Source organism: Salvelinus alpinus, chromosome 12, assembly GCF_045679555.1.
Source record: "Salvelinus alpinus chromosome 12, SLU_Salpinus.1, whole genome shotgun sequence".
Lineage (NCBI taxonomy): Eukaryota > Metazoa > Chordata > Actinopteri > Salmoniformes > Salmonidae > Salvelinus > Salvelinus alpinus.
In genome coordinates, this window is record NC_092097.1 from 6,338,086 (window position 1) to 6,362,228 (window position 24,143).

The 24,143-nt window shown below is 42.6% G+C and overlaps 2 protein-coding genes across 2 annotated transcripts; both read right to left on the reverse strand.

Annotated features, from left to right (window-relative positions):
• Nucleotides 1–565: 565 nt before the first annotated feature.
• On the reverse strand, nt 566–4,536 carry LOC139535400 (uncharacterized). Its single transcript, XM_071334759.1, has 2 exons — nt 4,156–4,536; nt 566–3,434 (listed from the first exon to the last, which is right to left on the reverse strand). The coding sequence occupies exons 1-2, from the start codon at nt 4,331–4,333 to the stop codon at nt 2,551–2,553; spliced, it is 1,062 nt and encodes a 353-aa protein (XP_071190860.1). The 5' UTR covers nt 4,334–4,536; the 3' UTR covers nt 566–2,550.
• A 2,257-nt stretch (nt 4,537–6,793) lies between these two features.
• On the reverse strand, nt 6,794–10,134 carry LOC139535401 (zinc finger and SCAN domain-containing protein 22-like). Its single transcript, XM_071334760.1, has 2 exons — nt 9,847–10,134; nt 6,794–9,404 (listed from the first exon to the last, which is right to left on the reverse strand). The coding sequence occupies exons 1-2, from the start codon at nt 10,025–10,027 to the stop codon at nt 8,488–8,490; spliced, it is 1,098 nt and encodes a 365-aa protein (XP_071190861.1). The 5' UTR covers nt 10,028–10,134; the 3' UTR covers nt 6,794–8,487.
• Between the last annotated feature and the right edge of the window lie 14,009 nt (nt 10,135–24,143).

The following is a 24,143-nucleotide window of genomic DNA, read 5'->3' on the forward strand; positions in this document are numbered from 1 at the left end:
CTGTCCAATTTGCTCCTGGCTTGTGTCTTTCAGGACTTTCCTGCCATTGACTGGAGGCGAAATGACCTTCTTGCCCACCACCCAGGTACTGGGAAACACATCCTCCACCTCCTCCATGCTTTCCTTCCACACCGCACAGCACCAGAAGTCAGTGTTCTCATAGTCCTGGAACCCACATAGGTAGAAAATATATACAAGACTTTCTTGATTATTAAATTTATTATGAATGGTTTAACATTTTCTGGGGGGACCTCACAATTTAGAAGAGGGGTGAACAGTTGAGGTGGTGGATAGGCCACAAAACCAGACATAGTTTGTATAGTTGTCTGTTCCCAGAATAGATTCTATACGTTCTACATACTGAACTCGACTAAAGGCATATTTTAAGTCAACCGACCACTGTGAAGCTGATTTTGAGTGATTATGAAGCTTTCCCACTTTGGAACGTTGTTTCTTGGCATTGAATCAGCAGCTACCATCATTCACCCAACTTCGCAGATTCTAAAACCTTCTTGACATCTAGGCTTGACAACCACCACTAAATAAAAACGAAAAAAAGCTGATGTTTTGTTTAAACAATTCTGACCTTTATTTACCAAAATACACAACACAAAAATGTCCAAAACATCCCATTCACATCCAACTGTCCAATAACTGTTTTCACCAAGATCACATTGCACTTCTGTTTATGAAGGTCATTAGCCTACACTAGGCTACTTGCCTAAAGGCCTAAAATGACAAAATAGCATTATTTAGATTTTTCAAAAGGTATCAAAATACAGTGTGAAAGGAGTCAAATGCTTGAAGAATATTCAAAGTAAATAACATTGAAATGCACTACCAATAGATGTCAGTCAATGAAGAGAATAGTTTGGATGTTTGAGTCCTTTGACTAACAAAATGTATTACAGGAAATTATATTTCTGTACTTGTAGGCTTACCAATTTAAAAATAATAAACTTGAAAATTACTTCACATAGACAATGCCATTGAGGTAATACAGTGCATTCGTAAAGTATTCAGACCCCTTGACTTTTCCCACATCTTGTTACGCTACAGCCTTATTCTAAAAATGATTATACTGTTTGTTTACCCCTCATCTACACACAATACCTCATAATGATGAAACAAAAACAGGTTATACATTTTTGCAAATTTATCAAAAGAAAAAACTGAAATACCACATTTACAAAAGTCTTCAGACCTTTTACTCAGGACTTTGTTGAAGCACCTTTGGCAGCGATTACAGCCTCGAGTCTTCTTGGGTATGATGCAACAAGCTTGGCACACCTGTATTTGGGGAGTTTCTCCCATTCTTCTCTGTAGATCCTCTCAAGCTCTGTCAGGTTGGATGGGGAGCGTCGCTGCACAGCTATTGTCAGGTCTCTCCAGAGATGTTCGATCGGGTTCAAGTCCGGGCTCTGGCTAGGTCACTCAAGGACATTCAGAGACTTGTCCTGAAGCCAATCCTGTGTTGTCTTGGCTGTGTTGGTCGTTGGCCTGTTGGAAGGTAAACCTTTGCACCAGTCTGAGGTCCTGAGCGCTATGGAGCAGGTTTTCATCAAGGATCTCTCTGTACTTTGCTCCGTTCATCATTCCCTCGATCCTGACTAGTATCCCAGTCCCTGCTGCTGGAAAAACATCCCCACAGCATGACGCTGCCACCACCATGCTTCACCGTAGAGATTGTGCCAGGTTTCCTCCAGATGTGACGCTTGGCATTCAGGCAAAAGGGTTCAATCTCGGTTTCATCAGACCAGAGAATCTTGTTTCTCATGGTCTGAGTGTCCTTTAGATGCCTTTTGGAAAACTCCAAGCGGGCTGTCATGTGCCTTTTAGTGAGGAGTGGCTTCTGTCTGGCCACTCTACCATAAAGTCGTGATTGGTGGAGTTCTGCAGAGATGGTTGTCCTTCTGGAAGGTTCTCCCATCTCCACAGAGGAACTCTGGAGCTCTGTCAGTGACCATCGGGTTCTTGGTCACCTCCCTGACCAAGGCCCTTCTCCCCCAATTGCTCAGTTTGGCCAGGCGGCCAGCTCTAGGAAGAGTCTTGGTGGTTCCAAACCTCTTCCATTTAAGAATGATTGAGGCCACTTCTTGGGGACCTTCAATGCTGCAGACATTTTTTGGTACCCTTCCCCAGATCTGTGACTCGACACAATCCTGTCTCGGAGATCTACGGACAATTCCTTCGACCTCATGGCTTGGTTTTTGCTCTGACATGCACTGTTAACTGTGGGACCTTATATAAATAAGGTATTACAGTTTATTATTTTCTAAAAACCTGTTTTCACTTTGTCATTATGGGGTATTGTGTGTAGGTTGATGAGGAAATTGTATTTAATCCATTTTAGAACAAAGCTGTAATGTAACAAAATGTGAAAAAAGTGAAGAGGTCTGAATACTTTTCGAATGCATTGTATGGTTGGGAAGACATATTCAAATCCTCATTATAAACCAGTAGCCTTAACATTTCCTACACCAGAATGGATTTGAAATAGAATTGGAACTCCCATCATGTACATTTCACTTCCTTAAACAAACATCTCCGTTATAGGCCTGGTAGGAACGAACCATCTCTAGAATGTGTCACAAGGTGTCTTTTCACCTTGTTGGATTGACTGAAGCTTTTCCCACAGACGGGACAACTAAATGGTTTCTCCCCTGTGTGGACTCTCAGGTGTACCTTCAGGTGCGCTGTCTGATTGAAACGTTTCCTACAGATATGGCACTGGTAGGGCTTCTCCCCTGTGTGAATCCTCTGGTGGCCTTTCAACCTCCCAGACGAGCTAAAGGACTTACCACACAAGCCACAGAGAAATGGCTTCTCTTTCGTGTGCATTCGCACATGTGCATTTAAATGGCCCATGTGTCTACAGGGTTTCCCACACACCTTGCAACACAATGATGTGTCGTGGTGGATTTGAAGGGAATTTGAATTTTCCGTGTGTAGCGGTATCTGTAGAGCTTCAAATCCTGACAGTAGTTCGTCACCACCTTCCACCCCCATCATACTTACACTGTTCTCACTCTGTGCTGCCAAAAGGTCGAGGTTCCCTGAAGAGAAAGTATTTGGGTCACTTGATGGATCATCCAATGGACAGACGCCCAATCTATCAGTCTCTGTTTTGATTGGATTGGAGGTTGTTGAGCTTGATAGAAAGCCTCCCTCTATAGTCTTCCCAGTGTGAGTTTGTATTTGGAACTGGTGTGAGGTGGGTTGAGGTGGGTTCTGATCATAGTCATCATTTCCATTAGAAGGAGTGAATCTAGACAGAGGGGCCAGTCCCCTAAACAGCTTTTTCTCCCTTCTGGCCCTTCCGTCCTGTTTCTCCAAAGTCTGTCCGGGGTTTGGTTCCTGCTTATGCCCAATGGCTCCCTCCTCCTCCTCCTCCTCCTCCTCCTCAGATTCTACAGGAGAAAATGGCTCTAGGTCTGAAAGTCAAGAAGGGAAAATGTAGTGTTGTTAGCTAGGCACCTTTACTTGAGCATCACGACCTGCTACCACCCAGTTCTGAGTTAACCAACTCATAGATAGCGAGAAACAGAATACACAGAATGTATTGACAACTATGGGATTTGCTAGGCATGAATGCTAGCTAGCGGTCTCTGCAGATAAAGAGCTAATCTGCCAAAATAGCCACTGCCATATGGCACATTAATTGTTGGTTAGCTGAAGCACAACGGTGTATTTCAGATAAAATAGCAAATTACATGTGTGCATATTATCCTCGCTAGCACAGCTTGCTAGTCAGCAAACGTTAGGTATCTACTAGCCTATTCATAGACGCTAACTATACCGTCTATTCACGAAAGTATCTTCTGTCCGGGGGATTTGTTATTAAGAGCCCCGAATCGGTCTGAACGTTAAGTGATGCGTGGTGTGGTACGGTTTTGTTAACATTAGGCCCTTATCTTTCATATCAGCGATAAATAATTGTCAAAAAACTAAAGGTTAAATTACTACACACCTTTATAAGGTTAGGATTCCCACAATGCCATATTTTCATGTTACAGCGCTTGTTTACATTAGACAGAGGCGACCACCTGTGCTAATTAGGCATCTAAGCATGCTCCGAACACCTTGGCCCAGTTTTTCACAAATTATCGCCTCTAAACCCCTGGGTAATTTTCTTAGAGCAAGCTAGCTACTAACCTGGCCATGGAATCCCATTTTCGTGAAGCTTCCGTCTCAGTTTATCATTCTCTCGCTTTCCCTGGAATATTTCCTCCTTGTATTCTAATATGGTCTCTTCCACTTGCTTATATATATCTTGGGCAGCTAACATCAACCTTTCTGTCAAATATACATTTAGAAACTGTAATTTCGTCATTTTGAGGTTCGATGGCAGCCAGGGCACGTTTACCCGCTAAACACAAGCAGAGAGGAAAGAGGCGAAGCGGGAGGTTCGACTCCGCCCAGATTTATAGCGTTAAGCAGACCAAGTGTCAAGTGAGTTTTTTTTGTTTGTTTGTTATGAGGGGCAACGAGTGTCGAATTTGGTCAAGATAAAAGTGAATTGCTATTTTGATAGTTGAGCGTTATTTCATCTAATGGACGTTTCATAATGCTTAGGTTGTTAACGGTTTCCAATCGTTCTTCTCTGAGCAGAACCCCTATATATTTCGTCCTGTCCCAGTGGTCCAACCAGCATAAAGTTCTGAACCGCAAAAAAAGTAACGGTTCTTATAGTTAATTTTCCTTAATTTTGTACCCGTGAAATCAACAGTTTTACATTTTAGCTAATTAAATTACTCCACCAATTAGCGTGGCTAGAGCAGCTTGCTATGGCAGCTTGCTATGTCAGGGTAAACTAGTTGTCTACATGTTTGATGGACAAATAAGTGCAGGGTTGAGATGCGACTGAAATTTCACGGGTGGGGAGATGGAAAAGAGTGGACATGGTGGAGGCTTGGCTTGAAGCGGACGGCCGAGGGTCTGTAGGTTTTTTGGTTTTTCCTTTCAAATAAAACCTAGATAACCAGGTGAAGGGAATTCTTTAGAAACTCGACCCTCCGTGGAATTACTTTGACACGTTTGGTTTAGGCTATTACTAGCGTCATAACTTCACTGAATTACAGAATTGTATACTAGACATTAGGAATGTTTTTTGGAACAAAAAATAACATTATTAACCGGTTCTCAAGATTTCAGTATAACGGTTCTGTTCTGGAACACTAGAGATCACATTTCGTTCCCTGAACCGGTTCCAACTTCTGGTTGTTTATTGAAATCAGTGGAGGCTGCTGAGGGAATGGCGGCTCATAATAATGGCTGGAATGGAACAGCAAACAAATTGAAACGAACCTGGGTTTATAAGCGTGGATATCGACACTGCCGCTTGAGCAAGGACATGTTTTTGGGGCACAGTCGATAGCACACTGGACTTCGGGCTAGAAGGTTGAGGGTTCGAGACCTGCTCCCTGCCCGTTTTATTACAATACCATTCCACTTATGCCGCTCCAGCTGTTACCACCAGCCCGTGTTCCCCAAATAAGGGGCCACCAACCTCCTGTGATGTTTTCTACATTAAATCATGGGCTAGATCTAGAATGTTTCCATGTATTTCCATTGTTAAAGCGGTCTGTAGACCATCTTGTCAATATAATAGATAATCTTCGACACAACAAAACGCTTTGAGAATTTGACGCTTGCTGGTGACGCAATCAGAAATTGGCCCGCTGTTAGTTACCGTAAGTACCTGAGAACCTGGGGCAGTTGAAATAATTGTACCATCAGAGACAAATGAATTAGCACATGGAATACAATAGATTAGTAGAGTACCACAGTATCTCATAATACCCATAAAACCTAGTGATCTAACAGGGAAATGGTTCCAATCGTTTTTCCCATAGGGGATTTTAGAAACACTTAAAATAAGGTATGTGTTTCATGTAGGCTTACCCTGGCATGACGTCTTGATAGCCTTGTAAATTTCTAGGAAACGTGACTTGTCAATATATTCACCTGTATTTACCCCAAATGCCACGATCTGGGCAAGACTGCCAAATCGAGGCAAAGGTAAGAATATCTGTATTAGCTAGTTAAATGTAGTAATTCATAAATTGGCTACATTTCTTTAAAATTGACAATTCTGTGAACTGTTTTGTGCAAGTTTTAAATTGACACAATACCTGTTAGCTAAGATGTCAGCTAGAGATGACATGCAGGAGCTTGCAGGGATTTGAAGTTTTGATGCATGATGTCTGCTTTGACACTAATTAGCATTTTCAAATCAGAGTAAATAGAGCCAACTATATTGATAAGTCACCATGTCCGAGACAGATTTACATGGTTATCAAAACATCACACCTGGGTACATACGCCTACACAAAACACAGCCTTTGGAGTATTTCTAAAATCCCCCGTGTGAAAAATGAATGCTAGAAAAACAATTGGACCCATTTCCCTATTTTTCCTCTAGGTTAACACCTCCACTGTGAGGCTCTATAGATACATCTATTCAAGAATGTATCGGAAAGGATTGGATAGGCATGGGTAGCACCATCTTGATTGGGGATTGAGCTTCTCTGCAGTGGCTATCGAAATCACATTTTATTTGTCACATGCGTCGTAGACAACAGGTGTAGATTAACAGTAAAACTTTTACTTACAGGTCCTTTTCCAACAATGCAGAGTTAAACATAAGATATAAAAGTTAAGTTTGTTACACTGTACTTCTAGGTTAAGGATAGTTAATGTGTTCAAACAAACTTTTTCATTTGATCCGCTGTCAGATAATGCACTCTAACGCTCATCTATGCCTTATGTAGAAGGAACCTGACAATTTAGACAAGGTACTCAGACTACTTTATTTTAAAAATTACATTTATTACATAATGATACAACACTGTACAGTAATGTGTGTGTGGGAGCAGCGGTGTCCCAGAATAAACTGTGTGGGAGGGGGAGGAATGCTGGTTAAATTAGAGGGCCTACTGTAGTAGCCTCAGTCCTGAGAGGAGATAAAGACCCTGTCTACTAGTAACAACCCCAAACACCTATTGCCCAAGACACTTGCCTAGGGGATGGGGCAATGGTTTGTTTCTGGTCCGGGCCATAGGCCTACTGCTTGTTCATGAGCCTCGTACTCAGCTAGGCACTGCTCAAATTCTGATAAAAACGTCTAAAAAGGTACAGACTTGGATTAAGTCTACCCCTAGATTACAAGCACTTGCAGTATAAACTGCTTTTTATTCCAGGAGTAGGCTTGATCTGTCTGTAACAAAACATATGTTACACTTACAAACAACTGGCCATCAAGAACAGATCTTTACTATAGTGAATATACAGTATGTGCAGTGCTGAGCTCAGGACCAACAATCGGGAACAAGCAGCTCAGATACAGGGTAATACTGTATGGCTCAGCTGGGGAATCTGGTCTCTGCACCGTGTTGGACAAATTCTGTAGTGCGGGTCATAGAGAGGACACACACACTCTATATGCATCAGAGGTGGGGGAGAGATAGTGGTCATATACAGAATTCACAAACAATCCTTATCAAGGCAACATTTATCTTGCAAAATAGCAGTCTTTGCATTGAATCCTCATTGATAAGTATGTTTTTATTGTAAGATAAGTTAGTTCACTGAAATTCAGGTGGCAGTACACCGTTCTGCAACGATGACAAAGGAGAGAGGCAAATGGTCCTTTAACATCAGTTGTATCAGGGAGGCTTTAGGTGACTAACCGTACAGAAACCTTGAATAGAGCAGGCAGGGCTATTGCTAAACCTACCTGACCCTAACTAACAAATGGTGAATATGTGTACTTATATCCATATTAGTAAACTCAAGGAATGGACAACTGTTTATAGACAATGTCATACGGTTAGCCAATGTTAATTAGAATTACAAATAAAAACATCTTACGTATTTCAGCCAGCTGACTGAGGAAATAAGATTAGTGGGTTTTAGAAGAAGCTGTTATATACTTTATAATTTTTTTGGGGAAAACAACAACATTTAAAACAATTTATTTTAGAAATGTGTAAATTGGCCCTGTGCAAATCGTCTGGGGCAAGACCACCAAGTTTTGGAATGCTGCTTATTGTTGCAAGCCTGAATGCATCTCCGTTTCAAGGCGCATAGTGGAAGACTTCATTATCATCATCATGCTACCAAGTTCATTACTATAAGTAAAGACTAAATCATTCAGAAAGACTAGCTACTAAATCGTTCAATTTGGCGTTTAAAGATTCCCTATTATCCCATTCAGTGACAAGTACAAAAAGTAAATGGACACATACTAAATTGACTATACAAATCTACTGCATGAGAGAGAAACTATGGCATGGAGGGAAGTGTTAACTAGGAGATAAAACATTCTAAGAAAGTCGCAGAATCCCTAGCTCTTTGAGAGAAAAATAACAAGCCGTCTTAAATGGCAGCAATTTTAGCTTTTAAAAAAAATGTCCCATAATCAGTAATTCATTCATTCATACAGACTCAGTCGCTCATTAACAACCACCAGTGGTCTCCCTCATCTTACTGCCCTGAGAAGTAAGTGCCCTCGCGGCTGTGGGTCTGGAGATGACGTTTGATTTTGTCGGAGCGGCTGAAGCACTTTCCACACACTGGGCAGCTGTATGGTTTCTCTCCCGTGTGGATCCGCATGTGGACCTTCAAATGGGCCATCTGGGTGAATCCCTTCCCACAGATCTGGCAGCGGAACGGCTTCTCTCCAGTGTGACTCCTGGCATGCTCCTGGAGCCTGCCGGAGGAACTGCAGCACTTCCCACACACCCCGCAGCGGTACGGCTTCTCCCGGGTGTGCACCTGGACATGTACATGCAGGTGTCCGACGTGGCTGAATGCCTCCCCACACACCTTGCAGCAGAACGATGACACGTGCACCTGGAGGGGGGATTTTCCACACTCTGCGGCCGCGTTACTGCCCTGGTCACCTAAGTGGGAGCCCTGACCTCTGCTCCCACCAGCTCGTCCTTTAGACCCAGACATCTGTCCTCCGTTCTCCACTCCAATGATGTCAATGTTGTTCTCGTTGGAGCAGTTGGGGTTGACTGTGGCGAGGGGCTGCGGGACGCTGTTGGACGAAGATGATGATGATGAGCCTCTGTGGGACACTTCTGACTTGACGTGTCTGGATGAGGTTCTGGGACCAGGGTCCCGCTCTCTGTTCTCCACTGATGGGTTCTGGGGCAGGTTAGAGGAGTGGGGAGGATCCTGGGGGTATTCGTTGGTGACGCGGGGAGGAGTGAACATGGACTCTGGGGTGCTGCAGGAGCCATGGCCCCGGAGTTGCTCGTCCCCCTGGCTGGACCTGAGCTCCCGTTTCTCCTTGATCAGGATGGGGATTCGCTCCTCATGGCCCATGCTGGGGCTCCACTCCCGGCGAGGATGCTCGCCATCCTCCTCCTCCAATAGTGCCATAGACTGACGGTCTGGATGGAAGAGAGGGAGGGACTTGGCAGTCATATGATTTACGATCGAGGAAAAACACTATCAACTACATTTACGTATCAAAGGAACTAGATTTCAAAAATGATAAACAAAACAGCTGAGTCTGAATCTCTGCAGCTAGCTAGATAACTTGTTGGCTAGCTAGTTAGCTGGCTAACGAACAAAGGTGGCTAGTTAGCTAGTTACGTGAAGGAGCTACGTTAGCGTAGCTACCATTATTAGCTTTCTGAAAAACATTAACCAGCTAACGTTAGTTAGTTCTCGCAACATTAATACAAGGGTGTCAAATATTTTTTTTTAAATTGCCTTTCAGTTGCTTGGTAATGCATGTAACGTTACAACAGTTTAGCAACCAATTTGGTTTAGCGTGCGGTTTCGGCGCTAACTTTAACGTTAGCATAATAGCCAACGCTAGCTACTAACCTGGCCATATTTCAATCCCAGCGTCTCGGAGTCTGCGTCTCAGATGGTCGTTCTCCCTCTCCCTGAGCGCAATCTCCTCTTGGTATTCCAAAATCGTGTCTTCGACAGATTTGTAGATCTCCTGGGCAGCGAGCATAAGCCGCTCGGTCAAAAATACGTTTAAAAACTGCAATTTTGTCATTTTCGGGTCGTGGTTAGCTACAAGGACTCAGCTATCATCCAAAATGGACCAAAAAGATGCTCTCGTTGATCACGTGACAAGGAATGCCCGCTGTTACCGTAATAATAGGAAAACGCGAGGCCCTAAATCTAATGGGGCCAGAATATATATTGTAACGACCCTGGGTTTATACGCGTGGAATTCGACTCTGCCACACGCCGGACTTTGGGCTAGAAGGTCGAGGGTTCGAGACCTGCTCCCTGCTGTTTCATTACATTGGTGTCAGAAGTGGGATCGGACCTTGCATCCACGACAGTGCGTGTGCTTGGTCGGTGAGCGCGTTCCTGTAAGACGTAGAGTCGCAAGCTAGCGCGAGGACGCGCTCTTTGAAAGGAGGGAGTAGTGTAACGACCCTGGGTTTATAAGCCCGGAAATCGACTCTGCCGCACGAGCATGCTTTTCCGGTACAGTCGATAGCGCGCCGGACTTCGGGCTAGAAGGTCGAGGGTTCGAGACCTGCTCCATTACAATATGTTCAGCTCATAGCCTATTTGGGTATTATTGTTATCAATGGAATATATTCAAGATTTATCAAAAATAAATACCAGTGTATAAGTACACAATACAGTCAACTCCTTATGCAGCGAGTTTATTTTTATTTTTTACAAGAGCTAGAAAAATGTTTACCATCTTACCTCAAGGCTGTATCACAACCGGCCGTGATTGTGAGTCCCATAGGGCAGCGCACAATTTGCCCAGCGTCGTCGGGTTTGGCCGGTGAAGGCCGTCATTGTAAATAAGAATTTGTTCTTAACTGACTTGCCTAGTTAAATAAATATTAAATAAAAATATTAACTCAATGTTGTATATGGCCCTTATCATTACTAAAATTACATTGCGTGCGTTGCAGTCGTCATTCAACATCCCTTTTTGCACCAAGGCTCCGACACTGTCCAAACGCTCTGTCTAAACACAAATACGCCTCGCTTGCGATACGGTTTAGGAAACATTTGGAATTGAACTTTCATAAGAGTTACACCCCAAAAAAATTAAGGCCAGGTACCAGACCCTAACAGGGTCATTTTCCCGGAATCATATCACAATCCACTTTTACCATTTTAATGTAGACACAATAATACGTTTTTGTATTATAATTTTCCTGAAATGTGTTATTAAAATATGCAAATTTATTTCCTGAAATTTGTTATGCAAATTTGGCGATCTCATTAAGTATATTTGCTTATCACGCCAATAAAACATTTCTGGACACTTTAAGTCAGTCTAAATATGTTGGTTTAATGTCGTTAAGACACTCCAGAACCGGATTTATCCAGAGCAAATGTTCATCAAGACGAACCAACTGGGCAGTGAAGTGCTTTCTGGACTGGCTGTCACAAAAGGGGATAAACATCGATCTGGCAACTGTTGCAAAACAGGAGATGGGTAATATTCTCCGGAGTTTCAACGCCACCTGAATAAGGTGTTGTTTGATTTACAGTTGGACTTTGGCCGAAGAGGCAATGAAGGAAATCGCAAACTGAAGACAAGACTCATTCGTGATAAAATACAAAAATGAAGAAACCAAGAACCACAAAAATACAATGGAAAGAGACAGATAGAATCGTTGTGGCTGCATGTATGAGAACCTAGGGGAACGACTTAATGTGCAATTCAGTATCCTAAATAAATAACTGTTGATGCTGGACCATCCGGGGAAAATAATTATTGTTGTTTCTGTTCTGATCTCCTGTATCAAATGTATTTGCTACAACGTTTCAGCGCTATTTTCAGATCCATGGACAGCGGCCCTATACAATGTTTTGATCTGACATTCTATGCCCAGACCAGACGTGTGCTGTTTTCAGAACCATGGACAGCGTCCCTAGAAACCAAGGTTCTGGAACTATCAACCATCGCTTGGTCAGTTTTGGTTTACATGCCAGTCAATGCAAAAATAACTAACGACCGGCAGAGAACGCCTAAAATTCAACTTGCTTGAATGGCTGCATTCTCTCAATGCATAATCATTCCTCACCTACGTTTCACATTGTTTAGGCATAGCATACCCAAACATTATCGGGTCATGGTTGGCAATATTTTTATCCGAAAATCTGTATAAAGCCTATAGGCTTAAATAAATTAATAAAAGCGCAGGAGTCAATTTGGCAAAATATAAACCAACTGGCCACCTCTACTGAACTGTGTAGAAGATGAGAAATCCGAAGAAATTAGTTGACAATGTGAAATGAAATCACTGAATCATCCATCCACATTGCATCTTATAACAATGCTTAACACTTGAGAAGTCAATGGGTTCTCAAACGGGATTCTCAAGCAAGAGACCACATTTGACATCCACCATTTTTTCCCACCACATTTTACTCGTACACTTGATTTTTTTAAATGCAAATCTTAAAATTACTAAAAGATGCTTGTAATATTCATATGTGTAAACATACTGAATTATAATTGGATGCATTTTACCGCCATATCATACTGTGCTATGATTGGTTAAGACCACCCAAATGGTTAGGTCATGGCCAGTTTGATCCTGGTTGGCGATACTGAACATGCCAGTTATAGCTAGCTAATAAAGAGCTACGTTAAGAAATATCCTGTAGTACTGCATTTTATTATTTTGTACAAAGTGTGCAAAATAAGACAATGCTGTGATGCCAAATCGCTTAAAATAAATCAAACTAATCAATAAACAAGTAGGCTACATTCAGACATCAAAGACGATGTTCTCTATAATATATTGTAACGACCCTGGGTTTAGGCCAGCGCGCTATCGACTGTGCCGCAAAAGCATGCTCGAGCGGCAGAGTCGATTTCCGCATTTATAAACCTAGGGTCGTTACAATATAAAGGGATTCGGGTAACGGCATACATGAGTGGATTTGATGGAGGAAGACATTTTATTAAAAAATGGTGAGATCTGAACTAAGATTAATAAAGCAATTTTATGAAATAGGCTTAAATTACAAACTGATCCAGTATAGAATGCATGCAGCCACCACGTCATAATTCCAATAAAATAAATGTATTTAAATAATACAAATAAATTCAAATAATTGAGGGTTGCCATCTACAGGTAAATAGAAGACTACCAGAAAAAGACAGTACAGCCATAATCAAAGCTAGCACTCAGGCAATGCTCAGAATTATTTGACGGCTTGTTTGCGTGTGTTGCCAGTAGTTACTCGTTGAAGGTTGTTAGGATTTATGTTTAAGTGTAACAGTATAACTTTAGTACGTCCCCTCGCCCCGACCTCGGTCGCGAACCAGGGACCCTCTGCACACATCAACAACGGTCGCCCACGAAGCATCGTTACCCATCGCTCCACAAAGGCCACGGCCCTTGCAGAGCAAGGGGAAACCCTACTTAAGTCTCAGAGCAAGTGACGTAACTGATTGAAACGCTACTAGCGCGTACCCGCTAACTAGCTAGCCATTTCACATCCGTTACACTCACCCCCCCTTTCAACCTCCTCCTTTTCCGCAGCAACCAGTGATCCGGGTCACGGCACCAATGTAACAGTATAACTTTAGTACGTCCCCTCGCCCCGACCTCGGGCGCGAACCAGGGACCCTCTGCACACATCAACAACGGTCGCCCACGAAGCATCGTTACCCATCGCTCCACAAAGGCCACGGCCCTTGCAGAGCAAGGGGAAACCCTACTTAAGTCTCAGAGCAAGTGACGTAACTGATTGAAACGCTACTAGCGCGTACCCGCTAACTAGCTAGCCATTTCACATCCGTTACATAAGCATAATAGTCTGTTAGCATATTGGTTGAAGAGGAATATTGTTTTGTTACACACATACACAAACTATACAGAGGGGTGTGGGTGTGTAGGTGTAAGGACTGACCAACACAGGCCATAAAAGTTGTGGACAGTCTGGAGAGGGGAGGGGTGCATCTCTCTAGACCAACCGGGAGGTTAGAATACTGGACAATACCATATTAGGAACTGTTTTAGTGTAGAATCGACAGACCCAAGACGGATCCAATCTACCCAGCAACCAGATGTGAACAAAGGAACGCGCCAAGGGGCTTGGACAAAGGGCCAGCAAAGGGGGGCAAAGTCTAAACCAAGCCCAGCCTCTACTGTGATAGGCCAACTGGACACGTTGAGAATAAAATTGTCATAGTATAAAAACTACTATGTGAGTACATTCCACAGTTCTCTGTTCATCCTGCGCGGTGAAACAGCGAACCCGTATATACGAAAATTGCATTTACCATTTATAAGTTTGAGTTTAATTAAAATACTTAAAATATATTCGGGGACTCTGAATCACATTTTGTCCTGATGCCAGATATGAACAGACGCAAATCTCTTTCAAGGTGAAGAAGCTAACGTTAACTGTCAAATTGGGTAATTATCTATTATTATTACATTTAATTTGCAACTAGCTAAAAGTTTGTAAATGCTAACAAACATTAACGTTAAAATATCATAGCTAACGTTATATTAATTAATTTAGCTAACATTAAATACTTTACCTTCGGTCGCCTGTATAGCTAACGGTAACGTTAGTTTAGCTATAGCTGCAAATTAATCTAGCGGTAGCTAACGGTAGATAGCTAGAAAACTATCGCACATATTAGATTAAAATGCAATTACGTTAAATCAAGTTTATTCTATCGGGCCGCGGAGTTGTAATGATAACGTTAATTTAAGGACGGTTGCTAGCTACAGTAACTAATGTAGCTAACGTTAGCTAGCTAACACCGATAACGTTAACTATCTAACATTAAAACTTTGGACCGGAGAACACTCACTTGTTGCTAGTTATTGCATTTTACTCGCCATGCAGGGCCGCATGACAAACTCATATTGTCGTCGTTCATTCTTTTATATAGCTAGCTAACCGTAGCTACATTAGGTTCAGGCGATATCGATCGAAATGTCTTCGTTTGGGGGGAAACCCGAAGCAGATAAGACGACGAGTCTCACACAACGTTATCCATCTGTGCGACAAGGGAAACATTACTGATGAGCCTTAAGATGTTTCTACCCTATTCTCCATATAGTACACTATTTTTGACCAGGGTCTATAGGTTGCTGGTCTAAAGTAGTTTACTATGAAGGGAATAGAGTACCATTTGGCGTATAACCTCTGTATTCATGTAGTCTTCTGATGTAATTGAAAGTACTGCACATGTAGAAGGGGTATTGAAAACTAGCCCTGCCTGCCGCTCCCTAGACTTTCACTGTGTTCTCTATATCATATCATACACTGTACTGTATAACGGTTTCCATTAAACTAAAATCATAAAAACTCTGGCAGGATATAGGCTTGCTTCCAATAAGTATTTTTTCTATATGTATTCATGTGTGTTTCTCTTACTCTTCTTTTCGTTCCTTCAAGAAGCGACCATCATCATGACTCCAACCGTTGGTCATCCAGGCCTGTTTCTGAAGGTTTCTCTTGCTCTTCTTTTCGTTCCTTCAAGAAGCGACCATCATCATGACTCCAACCGTTGGTCATCCAGGGCTGTTTTTAGAGAATGATCTCGTTCTTTCATCAGTTTCCAGATTTCTCCATTTAGCCAAGGAAGTGTGCTCTTTTGGCCAGGTTTGGATTCATCAATTAATCAAATGCTACGGCGGCAACATGCTTTGGTCCAGACAGCATCAGATACATGGGATACACATACTGAGACAGAGGGGTGCTGTTTCTCTCACTCTGATGATTTGTCCGAGATTCAGCCGTTTGCGAATTTACGGAAAATTAGGAAAACACAGAGACGAAAGAAAAATGATTGAACATGTAATTATTTGTCAAATGTTTGGGGTAGCCTGGTTTCCTTTGCCATCCATGTATACATGCCACTGCTGTCAAATATGGTAGGGTAACGTTACACGTGTCTGTCATTCTCACTGGGAGGTGGGGTTACTACTACTTGCACCTTGTAGAGTTCTCCATGTGAGACGGCTCCTCTGCCTCTGAGCACTCTCTCGAAATATACTGCCAATTTTCTCCACATTAAACAGCATGATCATTACACAGGTGCACCTTGTGCTGGGGACAATAAAATGCCACTCTAAAATGTGCAGTTTTGTCACATAACACAATGCCACAGATGTCTCAACTTTTGAGGGAGCGTGCAATTGGCATGCTGACTGCAGGAATGTCCACCAGAGCTGTTGCCAGAGAATTCAATGTTAATTTCTCTACCATAAGCCGCCTCCAACCTCGTTTTAGAGAATTCGTCACTACGCCCAACCGGCTTCACAGACCACGTGTAACCTCACCAGCCCAGGACCTCCACATCCGGCTTCTTCACCTGCAGGATCATCTGAGACCAGCCACCCAGACAGCTGATGAAACTCAGGTGTATTTCTGTCTGTAATAAAGCCCCTTTTGTGGGGAAAAACTCATTCTGATGGGTGCCTTAAATAAGGGGTTCAATGTGTCAATTTCTGAATATTTGAAACTTTTTGTTAAAAAAATGATGCGAAAAAGCAAATCCATGCTTTTGTCACTTCAAGATTAGACTATGGCGGTTACAGTGACCGTATTACTGCCACACCAGCGGTCACGCGTCATGACAGCAGTCAAATTCCACGTGACCATTATACAGAGCCATGAGTGCATGGAACTCCCTTCCATCTTATATAGCGCAAGTGAACAGCAAACCTGGTTTTGAAAAACAAATAAAGCAACACCTCACGGCACAACGCCTCTCCTCCATGTGACCTACTTGTTGTGTGTATGTACTGACATGTGTAAGTGATACATGCACACACACCCTACATGTTAATGTTTTGAAATTGTAAAGTGTTTTGTCTGTAATGTCTTTTTCGTTATATGTCGGTCCCCAGTAAGACTAGCTGTTGCCAATTGGCTAAATCAAAATCAAATCAAAAAATCATCCAACCCCTCCAACCATTGACCTACCCTTTTGTTAGGGAGCACCTTGGACACCGTTCTTGGGTCGAACCCTGACACTTCTGACATGCCTCGGATAACCCTTCTCCGATCCTCCATCTGCTCCCTGAATGTTTTCTGAGCTCCCCAACTCCACGGCTCTGACTTTACCAACCTAGGGGTACCTCCTTCCTTTAGGTCTCCTCTATTCTCGGGTGCTGTATAACCACCTGGCCTGGAGCACGCAGTTCCTTCCCCACTGGCTCCCTTGAGGCCCCCTTGGCACATCCCCGTTCTGTTGGTTATTTTAAGACCCTTTAGCAAAACAGACAGATCCTCCGTTTTGCAAGTATGGGCTCCTAGTCTCAGGCTCCGGCAGTGTTAGGGGACCCACTCTCCCTTCCTCCCACACTGGTGCTGTGGGACCTTCCGCTACCCGGGGAGCTGTCCCTTTCTGAACAGCTCCACCATAGCCACTTTGGTCTGGATACAGCCTTACCCGGGCAGCCCCCACCTGAGCTGCCATGGGACCGTCAGCCTGCGTTTCTGCACTCCTACTATGCCTCTGGATTATAGTCACCCCACCTTAACACCCGGGGTAATGTCCAGATAGTAGTCTTTGTACATTTTATCCCACTTGGCGTCATACCCCGTTTGCCTTGAGGCTGTCCTTGGTGAGTATCAGTAGCACCTCCGGGGTAGTGCCGTCTTTCTCCGTCTCCTCCTGCTGCATCCCACACCAAGGCCTGCCCACTGTCACTCAAGGAGATTCTGCAGTCTGCATGGTCAGATGCATAAAGATGTTGGTGACAACAATGATGCTTCCTACAAGCGTTCTATAATTACACTATTAGTTTGCGTATCTTCCATTCTGCTAGTTTGTCTATTAGCAAGTTCTAGCTAAAATAAACTGTGTTCGCTGGCTAGCTAGCTAATACAGCCGGGTTTTGTTTGAATTTGGATTGAACAGTATTAAACATTCAGAATGGAGAAATCACCATTTGAAATAACCCCTAGGGTCATGAACTACTCAAAGCATATTTTGAACTTTTATTATTCAAAAACATTAAAAAAACAAAATACCGTCAAAAATGTCATGATATTTTAGCCATGTCGCCCTGCCCTATTGACAATGGTTGTTTCTCCCATACTCGCTCAGTCACACCCCTCGTCACCAATTTTTCTTTTAGCCTTTCATTCACAATTGACCGTGTTCCCTGTAACACAGTTCTTGGACAAGAGCTTCGGCCTTGCTTCCATTACCGCTATGTTCTCACACGCAGGATACCAGTTTTCCCAGGCGTAAGTTTTAGATGAGCCTATCGACTTTAAACCCACCTTTCCAAGTTTTTCTTACACAGCCTGTTTTCTTTTGTTATTGTATTTTGGGCTAACCTTTTAGTTGTGCCCACCTAAGGCTCTTTTGTTCAAGCTCACACTGCCTCAAGTCTCTCCCTTGAGATTAGTGAGCTAGCCTAGGTTACCCGTTTTCCGCCTATTACCTACAGGTGTTGTCGTTACAGCCCAGTCCTGATCCTAGGGAACCGCTTCACACTCGGCAGCCGACAGGTGGGGTGGGAGAAACGTTGTTTAAAAGCCACTCAGCGAGACATCTAGCTCAGGGGTAGGGCGACCTGTAGTTCATCAGGCATTCCTAGGACTATAAGAGCAGGGGAATTTGAGTGGTGACTATACTTACTCCGCTCTGCAACTGTTATTATTATACTGAACAAAAATATTAAATGCAACATGCAACAATTTCAAAGATTTTACTTACTTACATTTCAGATAAGGAAATCAGTCAATTGTAATAAATTCATTAGGTTATAATCTTTGGATTTCACATGACTGGGAATACAGATATGCATCTGTTGGTCACAGATACCTTAAAAAAAAGGTAAGGGAGTGGATCAGAAAACCAGTCAGTATCTGGTGTGACCCCCATTTGTCTCATGCAACGCAACACATCTCCTTCGCATAGAGTTGATTAGGCTGTTGATTGTGGCCTGTGGAATGTTGTCCCACTCCTCTTCAATGGCTGTGCAAAGTTGTTGGATATTGGCAGGAACTGGAACACGCTTTTGTACACGTCAATCCAGAGCATCCCAAACATTCTCAAATGGGTGACATGTCTGGTGAGTATGCAGGCCATGGAAGAACTGTGAAATCTTCCAGGAATTGTGTACACATCCTTGCGACATGGGGCCATGCATTATCATGCTGAAACATGCGGTGGTGTATGAATGGCATGACAATGGGCTCAGGATCTCATCACGGTATCTCTGTGCATTCAAATTGCCATTGATAGAATGCAATTATGTTTGTTGTCCGTAGCTTATGCCTGCCCATACCATAACCCCACTGCCACCATTGGGCACTCTGTTTACAACGTTGACATCAGCAAACCGCTCGCCATACACGTGGTCTGCAGTTGTGAGGCTGGTTTTATGTACTGCCAAATTGTCTAAAACTACATTGGAGGCGGCTTATGGTAGAGAAATTCCAACAATTTTGAGGATCTTTTATTTCAGCTCATGAAACATGGGACCAACACTTTACATGTTGCATTTATATTTTTGTTCAGAGTAAATATTAGTTTTACACCCATGGGTGTGCGCCACAAACCCTTCACCTGTGAACCTGGAGTTACTTACCGCAATGGGACCTATTGTCACACGAGATGAGAGGTATAGTTACCATTTCAGCTTTAGCCTACCATCCTAAAGCATTATAAAGACCCTAAGCATGTACCCACATGGTAGTTAAAAAGAGGAAAACCTCTGCTCTATTTCGGTCAGTGGCCCTAGCCGGAGAAATTCACTGCCTGTTTTTATTCAAGCGAAGCCCATTGCAAAGAGTCTATTATCCTATGGGCACCCAAGCTCCCCACCACGAGAAACCCAATCCTATTCCTACTAAAATAAAAATATAACTCTGCCCCTGTGGGTATAAAGAAGGCTTACGTCTAACTGAAGTCTATAAGAATTCAGAAAAAGTAACAATCTCCAACCCCAGAAATAAAACCGTTCCAACAAGTAGAACTAAAAACAGTCCCATTCTTCGTTGCACTTGGTCGACCTCTAGAAGGATGTCAAAGGAGGGGGTTGGAGGAAGTTCATGTTCCATTTCCTGTTCTTCGACCTCCCGTTTGGGTTCTTCCCCATTCTCCATCTTTAGCTCTGTTGATGTTGCTGTCGGTTGCGAAGGTGCTGACGTTGCCAGTAAGAATACCGACTCTGTGGCGCCACTTAGCTCTTGCTTTCCTGTTTTTTCTTGCCTTATGACGAATCTTGGTTTTTCTGGCCTCATGTTCCCTCCGTGCTAGAATGAAGTGTAAGCTCAGCAGAATTGAGAGTTACATCCATCTCATGGGTTTTGACACCCCCTCCATTGATTTAACGCTCTCTCCTGGTAGATAACCTTTCCATTGTCCAGGTGAATGGTTCGGGTTCTGCCCCCACTTGGCTTTGCCCATGACTTCACCATCACCTTATGGATATATCCAAACCCTTTCCCTCAAGCTTCCTCTGGCACACTCCACCCCTTGTGAGCCCTTACGGAGCACCAATAAGGTGTGACCTGTACCTCAAGATTTTTGGACCTTTCCACATCTACCCTCCGGCACTGATTCGTGAAAACCTACTGCCATCGCACGGATCTCTTCTATCGCTCTAGACCTCTCGGTACATAGTGGCGCCTCCGGGGTCAACCATAGATAATGGCATTCCACGTGGACTATTCCGCATGTTCCACAGCAGGCCTATAGGAACAAACAACACTGTTAGTATTTCCCGTCTGTGTATCCACTTGTCTATTTTCAGTTAACTTAAGACAATGAGTGTACCCAACATTAGGAACACCTTGCTAATATTGAGTTGCACCCCCTTTTGCCCTCAGAATAGTTTACATTCTTTGGGGAATGGACTCTAATACACACACACATAATTACACATACATATACTTACACATATACACACACACATACAGTTGAAGTCGGAAGTTTACATACACTTTAGGTTGGAGTCATTAAAACTCATTTTTCAACCACCACAAATTTCTTGTTAACAAACTATAGTTCTGGCAAGTCGGTTAGGACATCTACTGTGTGCATGACACAAGTAATTTTTCCAACAATTGTTGGAATTTTTCCAACAATTGCAAATCAATCCCAGAACAACAGCAAAGGACCTTGTGAAGATGCTGAAATAAACAGTTACAAAAGTATCTATATCCACAGTAAAATGAGTCCTATATCGACATAACCTGAAAGGCCGCTCAGCAAGGAAGAAGCCACTGCTCCTTTTACCGGCACAAAAAAAGCCAGACTACGGTTTGCAACTCCACATGGGGACAAAGATCGTACTTTTTGGAGAAATGTCCTCTGGTCTGATGAAACAAAAATAGAACTGTTTGGCCATAATGACCATCGTTCTGTTTGGAGGAAAAGGGGGACGCTTGCAAGCCAAAGAACACCATCCCAACTGTGAAGCACGGGGGTGGCAGCATCATGTTGTGGGGGTGCTTTGCTGCAGGAGGGACAGGTGCACTTCACAAAATAGATGGCATCAGGAGGAAGGAAAATTATGTGGATATATTGAAGCAACATCTCAAGACATCAGTTAGGAAGTTAAAGCTTGGTCGCAAATGGGTCTTACAAATGGACAAGCATACTTCCAAAGTTGTGGCAAAATGGCTTAAGGACAACACAGTCAATGTATTGGAGTGGCCATCCAAGCCCTGACCTCAATCATATAGAAAATTTGGGGGCAGAACTAAAAAAGTGTGTGCGAGCAAGGAGGCCTACAAACCTGACTCAGTTACACCAGCTCTGTCAGGAGGAATGGGCCAAAATTCACCCAACAATTGTGGGAAGCTTGTGGAAGGCTACCTAAAACATTAGACCCAAGTTAAACAATTTAAAGGCAATGCTACCAAATAATAATTGTGTATGTAAACTTCTGACCCACTGGGAATGTGATGAAAGAAATAAAATCTGAAATAAATCATTCTCTACTATTATTCTGACATTTCACATTCTTAAAATAATGTGGTGATCCTAACTGACCTAAGACAGGGAATTTTTACTTGGATTAAATGTCAGGAATTGTGAAAAACTAAGTTTAAATGTATTTGGCCAAGGTGTATGTAAACTTCCGACTTCAACTGTGTATACACACACACACACACACACACACACACACACACACACACACACACACACACACAGAGTATACCAAACATTAGGAACACCTTCCTAATATTGAGTTGCACATACACTACCATTCAAAAGTTTGGGGTCACTTAGAAATGTCCTTATTTTTTAAAGAAAAGCACATTTTTTGTCCATTAAAATAACATCAAATTGATCAGAAATACAATGTAGACATTGTTAATGTTGTAAATGACTATTGTAGCTGGAAACGGCAGTTTTCTTTTGATAGAATATCTACATAGGTGTACAGAGGCAGATTATCAGCAACAATCACTCTTGTGTTCCAATGGCACGTTGTGTTAGCTAATCCAACTTTATCATTTTAAAAGGCTAATTGATCATTCGAAAACCTTTTGCAATTATGTTAGCACAGCTGAAAACGGTTGTCCTGATTAAAGAAGCAATAAAACTTTCTTTAAACTAGTTGAGTATCTGAAGCATCAGCTTTTGTGGGTTCAATTACAGGCTCAAAATGTCCAGAAACAAAGAACTTTCTTCTGAGAAATGAAGGCTATTTCATGCGAGAAATTGCCAAGAAACTTTAGATCTCGTACAACGATGTGTACTACTCCCTTCACAGAACAGAGCAAACTGGCTCTAACCAGAATAGAAAGAAGAGTGAGAGGCCCCGGTGCACAACTGAGTAAGAGGACAAAGCTATAAAATAGTTCAGTTAGAACATTGGGATAAAAGTTCTCGTGACAGTTGCCAGTTGCCAGCTACAATAGTAATGTACAACATTTACAATGTCTGCATTCTATTTCTGATCAATTTGATGTTATTTTAAATGGACACTTTATTTTTGCTTTTCTTTCGAGAACAAGGACATTTCTCAGTGACCCCAAACTTTTTAATGGTAGTGTATATATGTATGTGTGTTTTAATAAAATCAACCATATGAACTGAGCTTGTCTGATTTCTTTAAGGGGACTGTTTGAGGAAATAATTGAGACAACTGACTCAAGAGGGAGACAGAGATCAAGATAACCAGAAGGAAAAAAAACTGTAACCAACCCGACCATCCTCCTCCCGCTCCTGCTGGCCTTCACAGATTCTGCCGTTGAGCTCCTGAAGTTGCCGGAAATAGGCTACACTAGGGGTCGGCAACTTGTTTCATATCGAGTGTCAGTTTATCTTACCACTTCTACCAATCTGCATGCCAGTTGAGGTTTTAATATGCATGGAACAGTTTCATTTATAATATCTTTGTATCTTAAAATCATTGTCATGTGGTAAATAAAAATTATACACATCTAAAATAACTTCTATTGCTAACTATATAAAAATAACATAGTTTAGAAAACATTAAGAACACCTGCACATTCCGTGACAGACTGACCAGGTGAATCCAAGTGAAAGCTTTGATCCCTTATGTCACTTCTTAAATCCGCTTCAATCAGTGTAGATGAAGGGGAGGAGACAGATTAAATAAGGATTTTTAAGCCTTGAGACAATTGAGATATGGATTGTGTATGTGTGCCATTCAGAGGGTGAATGGGCAAGACAAAATATTTAAGTGCCTCTGAACATGGTATGGTAGTAGGTTCCAGACGTACCAGTTTGTGTCAAGAACTGCAATGCTCCTGGGTTTTTCACACAACAGTTTCCTGTGTATATGAAGAATGGTCCACCCACTTGACAACTGTGGGAAGCATTGAAGTAAACATGGGCCAGCATCCTTGTGGAATGCATTCGACACCTTGTAGAGTCCATGCGCCAACGAATTGAGGCTGTTCTGAGGACAAAATGGGGGGGTGCAACTCAACAGTATAGGAAGGTGTTCCTAATAAAATGTTATTTGTCACATACATGTGTTTAGCAGATATTATTGCAGGTGTAGCGAAATGCTTGTGTAATGTTTGGTCTACTCAGTGCAAAGCCAACAAAAACATTGCAGCCTGCAGGCAGAAAATATCCCGATAAAAATAAATATCCTATAAATCATGTTGGCTACGCATGATCTGTCTGCAAGGAACTTGAAACATTGTATCAACTTGGTCCAGCCCTACTAGGCCCTCAGTTTTCCCATCAGTGATTTCCA

Bases quoted from the DNA above. Each gene is read 5' to 3' on its own strand.
- LOC139535400 (XM_071334759.1), bottom strand. From the start codon at position 4,333: ATGACGAAATTACAGTTTCTAAATGTATATTTGACAGAAAGGTTGATG. The intron at 3,435-4,155 runs GTTAGTAGCTAG...CTTGACTTTCAG, and splicing joins AAATGGGATTCCATGGCCAG to ACCTAGAGCCATTTTCTCCT.
- LOC139535401 (XM_071334760.1), bottom strand. From the start codon at position 10,027: ATGACAAAATTGCAGTTTTTAAACGTATTTTTGACCGAGCGGCTTATG. The intron at 9,405-9,846 runs GTTAGTAGCTAG...TCTTCCATCCAG, and splicing joins TGGGATTGAAATATGGCCAG to ACCGTCAGTCTATGGCACTA.